This window comes from Theobroma umbraticum, unplaced genomic scaffold (assembly GCF_002168275.2).
Source record: "Theobroma umbraticum cultivar Fairchild unplaced genomic scaffold, ASM216827v3 scaffold_30.0, whole genome shotgun sequence".
In the NCBI taxonomy this organism is placed as follows: domain Eukaryota; kingdom Viridiplantae; phylum Streptophyta; class Magnoliopsida; order Malvales; family Malvaceae; genus Theobroma; species Theobroma umbraticum.
Window position 1 is genome coordinate 11,744,094 of NW_018397254.1, and position 15,094 is coordinate 11,759,187.

Below are 15,094 nucleotides of genomic sequence, written 5' to 3' on the forward strand. Positions count from 1 at the left end.
GTTGAATCAAATTCTTTAATGAACCAAACCATCTTATTACCTACTTCAATCCTCACCTCCCTTACCTCAGAAATAAATTTCTTTTCAATTGCTGTCTTTTACAAGCTCTTCTAAAACTCACTACCATTAATTATATTATGTGACATACTCAATGACAATCTCTTTTAATTGGATATGACTTTTTAACTATGTCAATGATACTCTTGATGTTTCCAATAAAAATAATAATTCATTCTGGATCCGTTATGATCAATTTCTTCAAATTGCTCTCATTGCCTTTCTTTTTTCTAACGTGCTTTTATTTGTAACCTCCACAAAGTCATCTCGTGATTTTTGAATAAAGCTTTATCTTATGTATGCCAAACCTACTCGAGGACGAATCATGAGTCTTTGAGACACCTTAAGCAAAACAATCAAAGACACTACCAATGTATCTTCCTATATGCATACCCTAAACATGCTACTGCTTGTGCACCCCTCTCGGATGATGAAGTTGTCTTTCACGTTCTCATTAGTCTTGGTTCCGACTTTAATGAGATTGGAGCTGTTATACGTGCCCGTTAATATGCTATATCCTTTGGAGAACTTTATGACAAACTTGTAGATTATGAAGCATTTTTTAAGTGAGATGCCAAGTCTAACACAACTCCTATTATTGTCAACTATACAAGAAACCCACTACCAACAACAATCGAAATAATAAAAACATACGAGAGAACAACATTCGAGGGACCTGCAACCACACTAGAGGATAGTTCTCCTCAAATCAAAATGGCTAGGGCAAACTTTGCAAATCCAAACCAAAGTTGATTGCCAGTTCTATGAAATTCCTGGACATGTTGCTAAGAATTGTCGCAAATTATAAGCCATTGTTTGTTGGATGTTTCAATTATCTACACCTAATTTCATCTATGTCTCCATTGCCACATTTCATGATGCCATGACCACAAGCTCACTCTGCCGCTTAACCTCCAACTCCTCACCAAATTGGCTCGTTAATCAACACTTCATCTTATGTATGGAAAAATTTAAGGGTTTGAAATAAAAAGTTACTAATTAACCAAACTCATTAAGATTGCACCTAAGCATTTGGCTCATTGGTTGGTGCATGATCCCTATTTAAAAAGAAAAATCCGAATCTCCCTTCTTCTAGTTATAAAAAAAACTAAACTCATTAAGATTAAAAAGTAATTAATTAAAGAGAAAAATCTACAAGGAAATTTAGCTATTTGTTATCAGTTTTCCATACTTCGATCTATTAAGGCATACTAGAGAATCAATCCCTCTGTTGTGCTTGATAGAGAAACTAAAAGAGATGGAAGAAAACCAAATGTTGTATGATATAAAGAGAGAATAGAAGGATATTGCACAAGTGGAAGTTGAAGCAAAGTTTGAAAAGATTCATATAGATGCTTGTTGATATGCTAGAGTGATTGTGATGTGACATGATTATATGACTTGACAATATGATCAGATTATAATTTTACTTGCTATGTTAATGGTACATAAGCATTAAATCATAAATGACATTTTAATTAATTTGTTTTTGACCAATATAATTAGTCAATTTATAATTATAAGACCTATTAAGAAAATAAAAATATAAAGATTTAATTGAATGTAATAAAAAAATAATTTATTTAAAATTTTTTGAATAATTCAAAAAATTTTTAAAAATATTATATGCCTATTTGAATCAATGTTCAATTTTACGAAAGTGATGAATTAAAATAGAAAAAGAAATGGTCAAAATACTTAAGAAGACCCTATACTAAATTATTTTTTTCAATTAGTTCATTCTACTAAAATTACAATATTTTAATTCTTTAATTTTAAAAATTGTTTCAATTTAATCCCTTTTAACATTTTGTTTAAATTAACCATAGTGCTAACGTCACATAGCACAAAATGCTAACGAGAAAGTGCCATGTTACTTTGACATGCTGACATGGCATTATCACATTATACTTGGGTTTGAGATGCCATGTGGCACATTAAGAAGTTGCCACATGACGCATTAAGAGGCTGACACATGGCACTCTTATTTTCAAAACAAGATGTATTCTTGCTAAGTTTTGAACCAAGATCTCTAACAAGTATACCAAAGCCTTTACCACCACAAGCCTTTATTAATAATAATAACTTTCTTGTATTTTATTTCTTCTTTTCTTTTTTCTTTTCGTTCTTATTGTTTTCTTAAAACTACGTTATTTTGGAGCTTTCTTTTTTTAAAAAAGAAGGCTTCAAAAGGTTTTTAATAATTAAGGTTTTTGAAAGTGTAAAAATACTTCAAAACAATGTAGTTTTGAAGAAAGAAAGAAAAAATAAGAAAGAAAAAGAGAGGAGAAAAGAAACATAAAAGACAAGAAAGTATAATTATTAATGAAGGCTTAGATATAGTGGTAAAGGTTTTAATATACTTATTAGAGGTTTTTGGATTCAAACCTCAACATGAACACATTTTGTTTTGAAGAATAAGAGTGCCACGTGGTAGCCTCTTAGTATGCACACTGGCATCTCGACCTAAAGTATGAAGTGGTAGTGCCGTGTTAGTCAGAGGTGATGCGACATTGCAACATTCGCACTTAAACCATATGGCATCTCGACTTAAAGGTAGTGTTTGGTATGAGAAAAGTGAGAGCACATTTTCTACAATGTGTCCAATTAAATTACAATGCAATGTTTGTTTTGTAACAGACCACTATAATGTAAGATTGCAATACAATTACATTACAGCTAAGGGATGTAATGTGATTGCAGTTCAAAACCAATGCAATTACATTACATTACACTCTGTAATATTTTTAAAGACATTTTTACTTTTAACTTTATTATCTTATTAAAAATAATTTATAATGTTATAATTAAAATAAAAAATATTAAAATAAAATATATAATATAAAAATTAAAAATTAAAAAAATAAAATATAAAAAATTAAAATTTATATAATATAGGTAGAATAAATTAAAATAAAATATATAATATAAAAAATTATATTAAAGAAATGAAAATAAAATATATAAGATTATAATAATAAATAAAAATAAAATATATGACATTAAATATATATTTAAGAGATGATATTATATAAAAATTAATAATAAAAAATAAAAATATATTAAACTTATATTTTAATAACTAAGGGTAATTTTGAAAATTAACATTACATTCCCAGCAAAGTATTTGTAAACCAAACGCTGCAATGTTATCTTTTCTGCATTTTAATCATTATTTTGCTTATATACCAAACACTGTAATGTTATTTTACTTGCAATGACATTGATTGCAATCACATTACCTGTAATCACATTACATTGTAAAGTACCATAGTGCTACTGTAATATAATCCCTCTTAACATTTTTCGTTTAAATTAACCATAGTGCTAACGTCACGTACAGCACAAATGCTAACGAGGTAGTGCCACGTTACTTTGACATGTTGACGTGGCACTATCACATTATACTTTGGGTTTGAGATGCCACGTGGCACACTAAGAAGTTGCCACATGACGCATTAGGAGGCTGACACCTGGCACTCTTATTTTTCAAAACAAGATGTATTCTTGCTAAGTTTTGAACCAAGATCTCTAACAAGTATACCAAAGCCTTTACCACCACAAGCCTTTATTAATAATAATAACTTTCTTGTATTTTATTTCTTCTTTTCTTTTTTCTTTTTCTTTCTTATTGTTTTCTTAAAACTACGTTATTTTGGAGCTTCTTTTTTTAAAAAAGAAAGCTTCAAAAGGTTTTTATAACTAAGGTTTTTGAAAGTGTAAAAATACTTCAAAACGATGTAGTTTTGAAGGAAGAAGAAAAAAATAAGAAAAGAAAAAGAGAGGAGAAAAGAAACAATAAAAGATAAGCAAGTATAATTATTAATGAAGGCTTAGATATGGTGGTAAAGGTTTTAATATACTTATTAGAGATTTTTGGATTCAAACCTCAACATGAACACATTTTGTTTTGAAGAATAAGAGTGCCACGTGGTTGTCACTTAATATGCCACATGGCATCTCGACCTAAAGTATAAAGTGGTAGTGTCGTGTTAGTTAGAGGTGATGTGGCATTGCAACATTAGCACTTAAACCACATGGCATCTCGACTTAAATGTAGTGTTTAGTATGAGGGAAGTTAGAGCACATTCCCTACAATGTGCCTAATTAAATAACATTACAGTGTTTGTTTTGTAACAGGCCACTGTAATATAAGATTGCAATGCGATCACATTACATTGCACTCTGTAATGTTCTTAAAGACATTTTTACCTTTCAACTTTATTACCTTATTAAAAATATTTTATAATGTTATAATTAAAATAAAAAATATTTAAATAAAATATATAATATAAAAATCAAAAATTAAAATAAAATAAAATATAAAAAATTAAAATTTATATAATATAGGTAAAATAAATTAAAATACAATATATAATATAAAAAATTATATTAAAGAAATGAAAATAAAATATATAAGATTATAATAATAAATAAAAATAAAATATATGACATTAAATATATATTTAAGAGATGATATTATATAAAAATTAATAATAAAAAATAAAAATATATTAAACTTATATTTTAATAACTAAGGTGTAATTTTGAAAATTAACATTACATTCCCAGCAAAGTATTTGTAAACCAAACGCTGCAATGTTATCTTTTCTACATTTTAATCATTATTTTGCTTATATACCAAACATTGTAATGTTATTTTACTTGCAATGACATTGATTGCAATCACATTACTTGTAATCACATTACATTGTAAAGTACCAAACGCTACCAAAATATGATATAGTAGTACCATATTTGTCAGAAGTGATGTGATATTGCTACATTAGCATTTGAACTTAAATTGTGATGTGGCAACATGTCGCTTTTGTGATGACGCGATAGTGTTATGTCACCTTGACATGTTAACGTGACATTGCCATATCAATATTTAATGTTACACTGTAACGGTTAATTTAAATACTAAAAATATTAAAAAGACTAGATTAAAGTGATTTTTAAAATTAAAAAATTAAAAAATTATGATTTTGAGTAAAAAAGTGAAATTAAAAAAGAAAAAACCTCAAAGACTTTACAAGTATTTTGATAAAAAAATATAATTTGAGAAATAGTGTATGATTTACAATTGTCAAGTCTGATTTGCGTAAAGATGAATTTTGCGCGTAAAATTGATGTGCTTGGAAATTGGGAATACAAAGCGTCAAATTTGGACAGTGGCTTCTTACAAACACAGCAAACTTCCTCGTCTTTCGTCATTAAGACTGCTTTGTCTTGTGCGTTGAGAAGCCTTCCCTCCCTTTTGCCTGGTTTAATTTTAAAAACAAAACGTCGAGGTAGGTGGGGCCCCTGTCAATATGGTTTTGCCGCATGGCCATGTGCCCACCCCCGAACGCGCTCCGTCTTCGTTCAAATTGAAAATTTCGCAGATTAAAAAAAAAGTGCGTTTGACTATAAACGCCTGAATCTCATCGCCATTGTATGTATCATTGACACAAACGTATAATTTCTTTTTTAATAGAATAAGTCTCTGTCCAGGTGAGATCGGCCCCTTGCCCTTTCTTCCAGAAGCCACAAAATTAAAAAACATGTACGCAGAACACAACATTACGGAAGATTCAATCGCAGAAAAGGATGAGTAAAGCAATTAAAAGTATTATTACTGGCACTCACTCCTTGTCCGGACTAATTAGGTGATCTAATTTCATTAGTATTAAGGCTGCTACTTGGGGTGTTTGTTTGTAGTAATACCATCTTCTCAACTGTTTCCGTAACTTACAATTTCCTTATGGATTAAGCAAAATCGTATTCAACTTGGCAATTTGCACAAAGAATGAAAATGGGAATCAGAAATATCAAAATTTTCCTAATGTGGCTATGCCCGCCACTCGCATCCCCATCACTACTCATATGGACCCAAAAAGAAGAGAAAGCCCTAGTCGTTAACGCTTCAAATTATTCACCCCGAAGGGAAAAAGATAAATACAAAAAATTAAACGCGTAATAAACCCGCTCAATGCTCATACAGCCAATCCATTTCCTCCCTTCTCTTTTCCCAAAAACGAAAACAAATCTAAACCCGGTTGACCACCTCCTCCAATTCCCTAGTTTCTTTTTGCTTTCTCCCAATTCTCTTTAATGCCATGTCTCTCCGTTACCGTCCCGGCCCTCAGTCGGGCCCGCCCCGACCTGCTCCGCCTGAAGACGAGCCCTACAACATAATCCCAGTCCACAACCTCCTCGCCGACCATCCTTCCCTCCGTTTCCCCGAAGTACGTGCCGCCGCCGCCGCACTACGTGCCGTCGGAGATCTACGAAAGCCTCCTTACGGACAATGGCACCCTGCCATGGACCTCTTGGACTGGCTGTCTCTCTTCTTCGGATTCCAACACGGCAACGTCAAGAACCAGAGGGAACACCTTGTCCTCCATCTGGCTAACGCCCAGATGCGGCTAACCCCGCCGCCGGACAACATTGATACCCTCGACGCAGGCGTCCTCCGCAGATTCCGCCGCAAACTCCTCAAAAACTACACTAACTGGTGCTCTTATTTAGGCAAGAAATCGAACATATGGATCTCCGATAGCAGCCGCTCTAACTCTGATCATCGGCGTGAGTTACTCTACGTAGGGCTTTATTTGTTGATCTGGGGCGAATCTGCGAATCTCCGTTTCATGCCTGAATGCATCTGCTACATCTTCCATCACATGGCCATGGAATTAAACAAGATTCTCGAAGATTACATCGATGAAAACACCGGTCAGCCTGTTATGCCGTCAATATCAGGAGAAAACGCGTTTTTGGACCGTATCGTGAAGCCGATATACGAGACGGTAAAGGCGGAAGTTGACAGTAGCAAGAACGGAACGGCGCCTCATAGTGCATGGAGGAATTATGATGATTTGAATGAGTATTTTTGGAGTAGGAGATGTTTTCAGAAACTCAAGTGGCCGATTGATGTAGGCAGTAATTTTTTTGTTACTTCCATTAGAAGTAAACACATTGGGAAAACTGGGTTCGTTGAGCAAAGATCATTTTGGAATCTTTACCGGAGTTTTGATAGGCTTTGGGTGATGCTGTTTTTGTTTCTTCAGGCGGCAATTATTGTGGCTTGGGAAGGTAAGGAGTATCCCTGGCAAGCTTTGACTATTAGGGATGTTCAGGTTAAGGTTTTGACAGTGTTTATTACTTGGAGTGGGATGAGGTTTTTGCAGTCTTTATTAGATGCAGGGATGCAGTATAGCCGTGTTTCGAGAGAAACCTTGGGGCTTGGCGTCAGGATGGTGTTAAAGGCGGTGGTTGCTGCTGCCTGGATTGTGATTTTTGGCGTTTGTTACGGAAGGATTTGGACGCAGAGGAACCGTGATAGACGGTGGACTGGTGAGCCTGATAGGAGGGTTGTCCTTTTTCTACAAATTGCATTTGTTTATGTGTTACCGGAGTTATTGGCGTTGGCTTTGTTTGTGATACCTTGGATTAGGAACTTTATTGAGGAGACAAATTGGAAAATATTTTACCTGTTGTCTTGGTGGTTCCAGAGTAAGAGTTTTGTTGGTCGGGGATTGAGGGAAGGGCTAGTTGATAATGTTAAGTATACTCTGTTTTGGGTATTGGTGTTAGCTACGAAATTTGCTTTTAGTTATTTCTTGCAGATTAAACCTATGATTAAACCGACGAAACAGTTGTTGGATCTTGAGAATGTGAAGTATGAGTGGCATGAGATTTTTGGTGGCAGTAACAAATTGGCTGTTGGTTTGTTGTGGTTGCCTGTGGTGTTTATTTACTTGATGGATATTCAGATTTGGTATTCGATTTATTCTTCGTTTGTGGGAGCAGGAGTGGGGTTATTCCAGCACTTGGGTGAGATTAGAAACATCCAGCAGTTGAGGCTGAGGTTTCAGTTCTTTGCCAGTGCAATTCAGTTCAATCTGATGCCAGAAGAGCAGTTATTGAATGCCAGAGGAACATTTAGGAGCAAATTTAATGATGCTATTCACCGGTTGAAGCTGAGATATGGACTCGGGCGACCTTACAGGAAGCTTGAATCAAACCAGGTTGAGGCTCACAAGTTTGCTCTGATTTGGAATGAGATAATTACCATTTTCAGGGAAGAAGATATCATCTCTGATCGGGAGGTTGAGCTCCTAGAGTTGCCCCAGAATTCTTGGAATGTCAGGGTTATTCGCTGGCCGTGTTTTCTGCTATGCAATGAGCTTTTGCTTGCTCTCAGCCAGGCAAAAGAGTTGCTGGATGCTCCCGATAAGTGGCTTTGGTATAAAATATGCAAGAATGAGTACAGGCGTTGTGCTGTGATTGAAGCTTATGATAGTATCAAGCACATGATGCTTGAAATCCTCAATGTCCAGTCTGAGGAGCATTCGATTCTCACTGTCTTGTTTCAAGAAATTGATCATTCTATTGAGATTGAGAAGTTTACCAAAACATTCAAAATGACAGCACTTCCCCAGATTCATATGAAGTTGATAAACCTTGTTGAGATATTGAATAAGCCCAAGAAGGATGTGAACCAGGTGGTGAACACTTTGCAGGCCCTTTATGAGATTGCGGTCCGTGATTTTATCAAAGACAAGAGGACCACTGAACAGCTGAGAGAGGATGGATTGGCGCCTCGAGATCCTGCTGCCATGGCAGGACTGCTGTTTGAAAATGCTGTTAAGTTGCCTGACCCTAGTGACGAGAAGTTTTATCGGCAGGTTAGGCGCTTGCATACAATTCTTACCTCCAGGGACTCCATGCAGACCATTCCAGTTAATCTTGAGGCAAGACGTCGAATTGCCTTCTTTAGCAACTCACTCTTTATGAATATGCCTCATGCTCCCCAAGTAGAGAAGATGATGGCTTTTAGCGTCCTCACCCCTTACTACAATGAAGAGGTGCTCTACAGCAAAGAACAGCTCCGAACTGAGAATGAAGATGGGATTTCTATCCTATATTATTTGCAGACCATATACGATGATGACTGGAAAAATTTCATGGAAAGGATGCGCCGAGAGGGAATGGTAAAGGATGATGAGATATGGACAACCAAGATGAGAGATCTGAGGCTCTGGGCATCTTACAGAGGCCAGACACTTTCGCGCACTGTCAGAGGGATGATGTACTATTATAGAGCTTTGAAGATGCTGGCTTTCCTTGATTCTGCATCAGAGATGGATATTAGAGAAGGGGCACGAGAACTTGGTTCTATGGGGAGAGATCATGGTTTGGATAGCTTCAACTCTGAGTCACCTTCTTCCAGGAGTTTAAGCAGAGCAAGTAGTTCTCTAGGTTTGCTATTCAAAGGCCATGAGCAGGGAACCACTTTGATGAAATACACATATGTGGTTGCCTGCCAGATATATGGGGCTCAGAAGGCTAAAAAGGATCCACATGCTGAGGAAATCTTGTATCTGATGAAACACAATGAAGCCCTTCGAGTTGCCTATGTTGACGAGGTTTCGACAGCGAGGGACGAGACAGAGTATTACTCTGTTCTTGTGAAATATGATCAGCAATTGCAGAAGGAGGTGGAGATCTATCGTGTCAAATTGCCTGGTCCATTGAAGCTTGGAGAGGGTAAACCAGAGAATCAAAACCATGCCCTTATCTTCACCCGTGGTGATGCTGTTCAAACTATAGATATGAACCAAGACAACTATTTTGAGGAGGCACTCAAAATGCGCAATCTCTTGGAGGAGTACAAGCACTACTATGGTATTCGAAAGCCCACCATCTTGGGAGTCAGGGAACACATTTTTACTGGTTCTGTTTCCTCGCTTGCTTGGTTTATGTCAGCTCAAGAAACAAGTTTTGTCACTTTGGGACAGCGTGTCTTGGCAAATCCTCTGAAAATTCGAATGCATTATGGACATCCTGATGTCTTTGACAGATTTTGGTTCTTGACTCGCGGTGGGATCAGTAAAGCTTCCAGAGTAATTAATATTAGTGAGGACATTTTTGCTGGCTTTAATTGTACTTTGCGAGGAGGCAATGTCACACATCATGAATACATCCAGGTTGGCAAAGGAAGGGATGTGGGGCTGAATCAAATATCCATGTTTGAAGCCAAGGTTGCTAGTGGGAATGGTGAGCAAGTTCTCAGCAGAGATGTCTATAGGCTGGGTCATAGACTGGACTTCTTCCGGATGTTATCATTCTTTTATACTACTGTGGGATTTTTTTTCAATACAATGATGGTCATTCTTACTGTATATGCATTTCTTTGGGGCCGACTTTATCTAGCTCTTAGTGGTGTGGAGAAATCTGCCCTGTCTAACAGCAGCAGCAACAATAAAGCACTTGGTGCCATCTTAAATCAACAGTTCATCATCCAACTTGGTCTTTTCACTGCCCTTCCAATGATAGTGGAGAATTCTCTTGAGCATGGATTCCTTCAAGCAATATGGGATTTCATGACAATGCAGCTTCAGCTTTCATCCGTTTTCTACACATTCTCCATGGGAACCCGTACCCACTTCTTTGGCCGGACTGTCCTTCATGGTGGTGCAAAGTATCGGGCAACTGGCCGTGGTTTTGTTGTGCAACACAAGAGTTTTGCAGAAAATTACAGACTGTATGCACGCAGCCATTTTATAAAGGCTATTGAGCTTGGTCTCATACTTACAGTTTATGCATCTCACAGCCCTATAGCTAAGGACACATTTGTTTACATAGCTATGACTATCTCAAGTTGGTTTCTTGTCCTATCATGGATTTTGGCCCCTTTTGTATTCAATCCTTCTGGTTTTGATTGGCTAAAGACTGTTTATGACTTTGATGAATTTATGAATTGGATTTGGTACCATGGTGGTGTGTTTGCAAAGGCTGAACAGAGCTGGGAAAGATGGTGGTATGAGGAGCAGGATCATCTGCGGACAACTGGCCTCTGGGGAAAGCTACTGGAAATAATTTTAGACCTTCGATTCCTCTTTTTCCAATATGGGATTGTATATCAGCTGGGTATTGCTGCTGGTAATACCAGTATTGCTGTTTACTTGCTGTCTTGGATCTACATTTTTGTGGCATTTGGAATTTATCTGGTAATCTCATATGCTCGGGACAAATATGCAGCGAAGGAACATATATATTTTCGGCTGGTTCAATTCCTGGTCATCATTATTGCAATACTTGTTATAATTGCACTGCTAGAGTTCACAGACTTTAAATTTATCGACATTTTCACCAGTTTATTGGCTTTTATTCCCACTGGCTGGGGACTAATATTGATTGCCCAAGTCCTTCGCCCCTTTCTGCAATCTACCAGGCTCTGGGATTCTGTGGTTTCTGTGGCTCGGCTCTATGATATACTATTTGGAGTTATTGTTATGGCCCCCATGGCATTTTTGTCATGGATGCCTGGATTTCAGTCAATGCAGACTAGGATCTTATTTAATGAGGCGTTTAGCAGGGGTCTACGGATCTTCCAGATTGTTACAGGAAAAAAATCTAGTGATTCGTAATTTGAGGTAATCTATCAGCACTTACCAATCTGGTTTATGCGTTTCTTTGGCCCAGGGATATATTATTTTGATGCCTGATTATTTCCTTATTTACTAGTTCAAACGCTAATGGGTTCTTTGACCAGTGAGTAGAGTTATACTTTTGCATAATACTTTTTAAATATGTTCACTTTTTCCTTTTCCAGGAAGATTTTATTTATTATTTCAAAATGAGAAACAGTGAATGGTTTTTATGATTACCTATTTGTGGTTTGCTTGTGCAAAATTTTCTTTTAAGACTTGAATGGTGCTCGATTGTCTGTTTCTAATTGATGGCTGATTTTTTGTGTTATAGTGCATACTAGATTCCATGGGCTTCATCATTTGTTTTTTTCAGCAAGTTTTTTCTGATTTTGTGGACTTTGAAATCTTCATGCTTCTGCAATCGTGGAGGCCATTCTTTTTTCCTCTTTTTTTTTGGCCTTGGGATTGGTTCATAGTCATCTTCTTAGCTGCATTTATTGGAATAAATATGGGTTAGGTTGGCTCATGCGGTATCCTAAGCTCTGTTAGTTGGGCATATGAAAGTTGTCTGTAAATTATGATTTGTATTCCAGGCTGCAGATTATAGAGTTTATAGAGTTTTAGTTCTTTCTTGTGATGGGTTCTAAAGGTTTTGTACCCTTTTGCTAATAAACCTTGAAGGCCTACTGCACATATTTGTCATTAATATAAGGTCTCTAAACCACAATCATGTGCCTTGTCTCTCTGGTATGTTCCAATTTGGGTGCACTGTCTTCTTTTTAGTGTGTTAGTTTGTCTCTACCCATTTAATGTTACTTTATCTCTACCTGAGAAATAACTTCTGTCAATCCCTATATTGTCCATAGAGATACCTTTTTTGTGGTGTAAATACTCAAAAACAAAATCAAGTATAACAGAGTGGGTAATATTTTTAATATTGAGATTGCTGAGTTCATTCCATCTTGAGAGAGGTACTTTGTACTTCAAAGCTTTTAATTTGTAGTAGGGTTCATGTTTATAACAGTTTGTTGAAGTTCAGAGTCCCAAACCATCACTAGATGGAGATGTATTTATACTCCTCCAATTATGCTCAGTTCATTGCCAGACTGGATACATACAATAAAATTAAATTCATAACCTGTCTATTCTCCTGTCATTATAAGAAGTTTCTATACGACAGGCAAAATAGCTATCAGGCAGATAGGCATGGGAGTTGGTGAAGTTCTTGCAATTTTTTATGCATCAAAGTAACGAATCCTGTGTTCTTGGGAACTGAGCTAAAAATAAAGGAGAGTACCCTTAGTTGTTGATCTAAATATTAATAAACTTTAAGCAACAATAAGTCTAAAATCTTACAGCTTGTTTTTGTTATTGTGTATCACTTCGGCCTTCTATTTGTATAGCCTTGACCTCAGGTTTCTTGTAGAATGTCAGTGGCTTTAATGTTTCTTGGGCATTAGCCTGTTGCCTGTGAAAAAGCATAGTTTTACAGGACATTGTCATGGCTTAGAAGTAGGGGGTTTCGGCGAATAACCTTGGGTGCTTTCTGAAGCTGTTTCCATGCAATGCCCTTTGAAGACATATGAGCCCGTGGCAAACTAGGCCATTCATTTGAATTGCTTGCTAATGATTTTCTTTGGACATTTTTACTAAACAGTGAACAAGGACTAATGTTGTAGGTAATTCTGAATTTGTTATTAAGAGTATTGGATCAAATTTTGCAGGTTTGAGCATGAGGCTATCTGTTCAAGTTGATTGGGTAGATTTCTTATTGCTCTATGGAGATTCTTGTAAGACAGAATATGAGCTCAGCAGGGAGGGAGAGGGCATTTTGATGGATTCTTAATTGCCTGCTTCAGCTTCATTTACGATTGTAATTAAGCTTTTTACGCTCCCACTTGTTTTTAGTTCGGGGGGGAAACTTCAAATTTACCAGCTTTAACTTCCCCACTTTTCCAGAGGTAAAGCTCTTTGTGCTGTATAAATAGCGAGTATAGTTTAGTGTTGTAGTTTGTGGAGAGAGAGTGCCTAGAATATTTGTTATTCTTTTGTCAGAAATGCAGCTATTTTTTTACTCACTCGTACTACCCATTGTTATTCTTGCCTCGTGGGTGAAATTCCTTAACATTCTTCTTCACTTTGTGGTGCTATAGCTACAGTTTAACTTTGTAATACTTGGTCTTGATCAGACCCTTTTCTTTCCCCTTTAACACCAGAGGCTTGTTAATTGCTATACGACTTTATTCGTCTCAGTTTTGCTTCCAGCTTCTCTATTCTGTTTTTCTTCATCCAAATGTCTTTTCCTGGAAAATTCAAAAAAAAAAAAAACAAAAGTACAGCCTGCAGTTTGAAATAGTAAATAGATCAGTCATCCGGCCACATGGTGTCCAGCGATGGGTCCTGCATTTATCCCAACTCCCGAGGGCCAGGGTAATGACTAGGCATCCTCATCCGTTAAGCTCCATAATGTTATTGTGATGTTGATCTTAGGTGGGTTTTTTTTTTTTTTTAATTGAGAAGGGATTACATTTTTCTCTCTCTTCTTTTTTTTTTTCAAGGTTTTCTGTTTATAATTATAAAATTGAGAGGTTTAGTTAGTTATAATTAGGATTGAAAATATTAATTAATTTTAAAATCAATCATCTTTAATTACTATTAAATTAATAATTAACCTCAATTATGATTGAATTATATATTAAATATATATGGTTCAATTATGAAAATTATTGTCATCAATGAAGTTTTACCCCATTAGTTTAGAAAACCACTCATCTCTCTTGAAAAATTAATTGGTGCTAAGATTCAATTAGCCGAACTCATATTTGTTCAAAACTTACTTTAAACAAAAAAAATGCCTTCATTTTTTTCTCCTTTTTCCATTTTTTGCCCTTTTCATTTTTTTTTGTTTTAAATCAATTTTTTATCACTAAATCATTTTTTTCCAAACTAATAGTAATTAATTTATTTAACTTAATACATTTATTTCAAAGTCAATATGTAAAATATATAATTGAATTAGAATACAAATAATTAAATTTTAATTTAATAATAATTAAAAATAATTTTTAGAATAAATTAAGTCTCTTACTTAACTAAATCTTATAATTTTGTAGTTCAAAAAATTTTGGATGAAAAAGAAATAAAATAAGTAATTTATATATTCGTCTTTTTTTTTATTTGAAGTTCTAAATACTTTAACATTATTACTTTTTCCAAAAGTTAATTCATTTTCTCTAAATTTCAGAGAATAAAAAAGCAATATATAAATTAAGATGGAATTAATATTATTATTTTATTGAAAATGTGAATGCAATTTCCTAGTAAACCGATATGGAAAATATATTTGAAATGATTTTCTATGTCAAGCCTGCTTTTGTATTACCCTTTTCCAGTCTGGGTCCAGCATCTTTCGATGAACTGGTCCCGTGTGGGTCGTATATCCAAGGCCGACATCAACCGTCATCAATTATATGACCCCACGTTTCCAACCGCGGCATTATATCAACCGTCCGCATGGCAACGTATTGAATCCAAGAGATCCAAATTTCCCTTTCTCGAAAAGGATCCAAACAATGCTGATTAGTAAACTTGCCAAATTGCATAACGCGCTTACAAGC

The 15,094-nt window shown here is 35.5% G+C and overlaps 1 protein-coding gene and 1 non-coding gene across 2 annotated transcripts; both read left to right on the top strand.

Moving 5' to 3' along the window:
* The first annotated feature begins 5,989 nt into the window (after positions 1–5,989).
* GSL05 (glucan synthase-like 5) lies at positions 5,990–13,555 on the top strand. Its single transcript, XM_021419596.2, has 2 exons — positions 5,990–11,480; positions 13,202–13,555. Exon 1 carries the CDS (start codon positions 6,159–6,161, stop codon positions 11,472–11,474), a length of 5,316 nt encoding a protein of 1,771 aa, XP_021275271.1. The 5' UTR covers positions 5,990–6,158; the 3' UTR covers positions 11,475–11,480; positions 13,202–13,555.
* Positions 9,118–9,198, top strand: LOC149527772 (small nucleolar RNA J33). Its single transcript, XR_016352296.1, has one exon. It is a non-coding gene; the product is annotated as a small nucleolar RNA J33 (small nucleolar RNA).
* Positions 13,556–15,094: the final 1,539 nt, after the last annotated feature.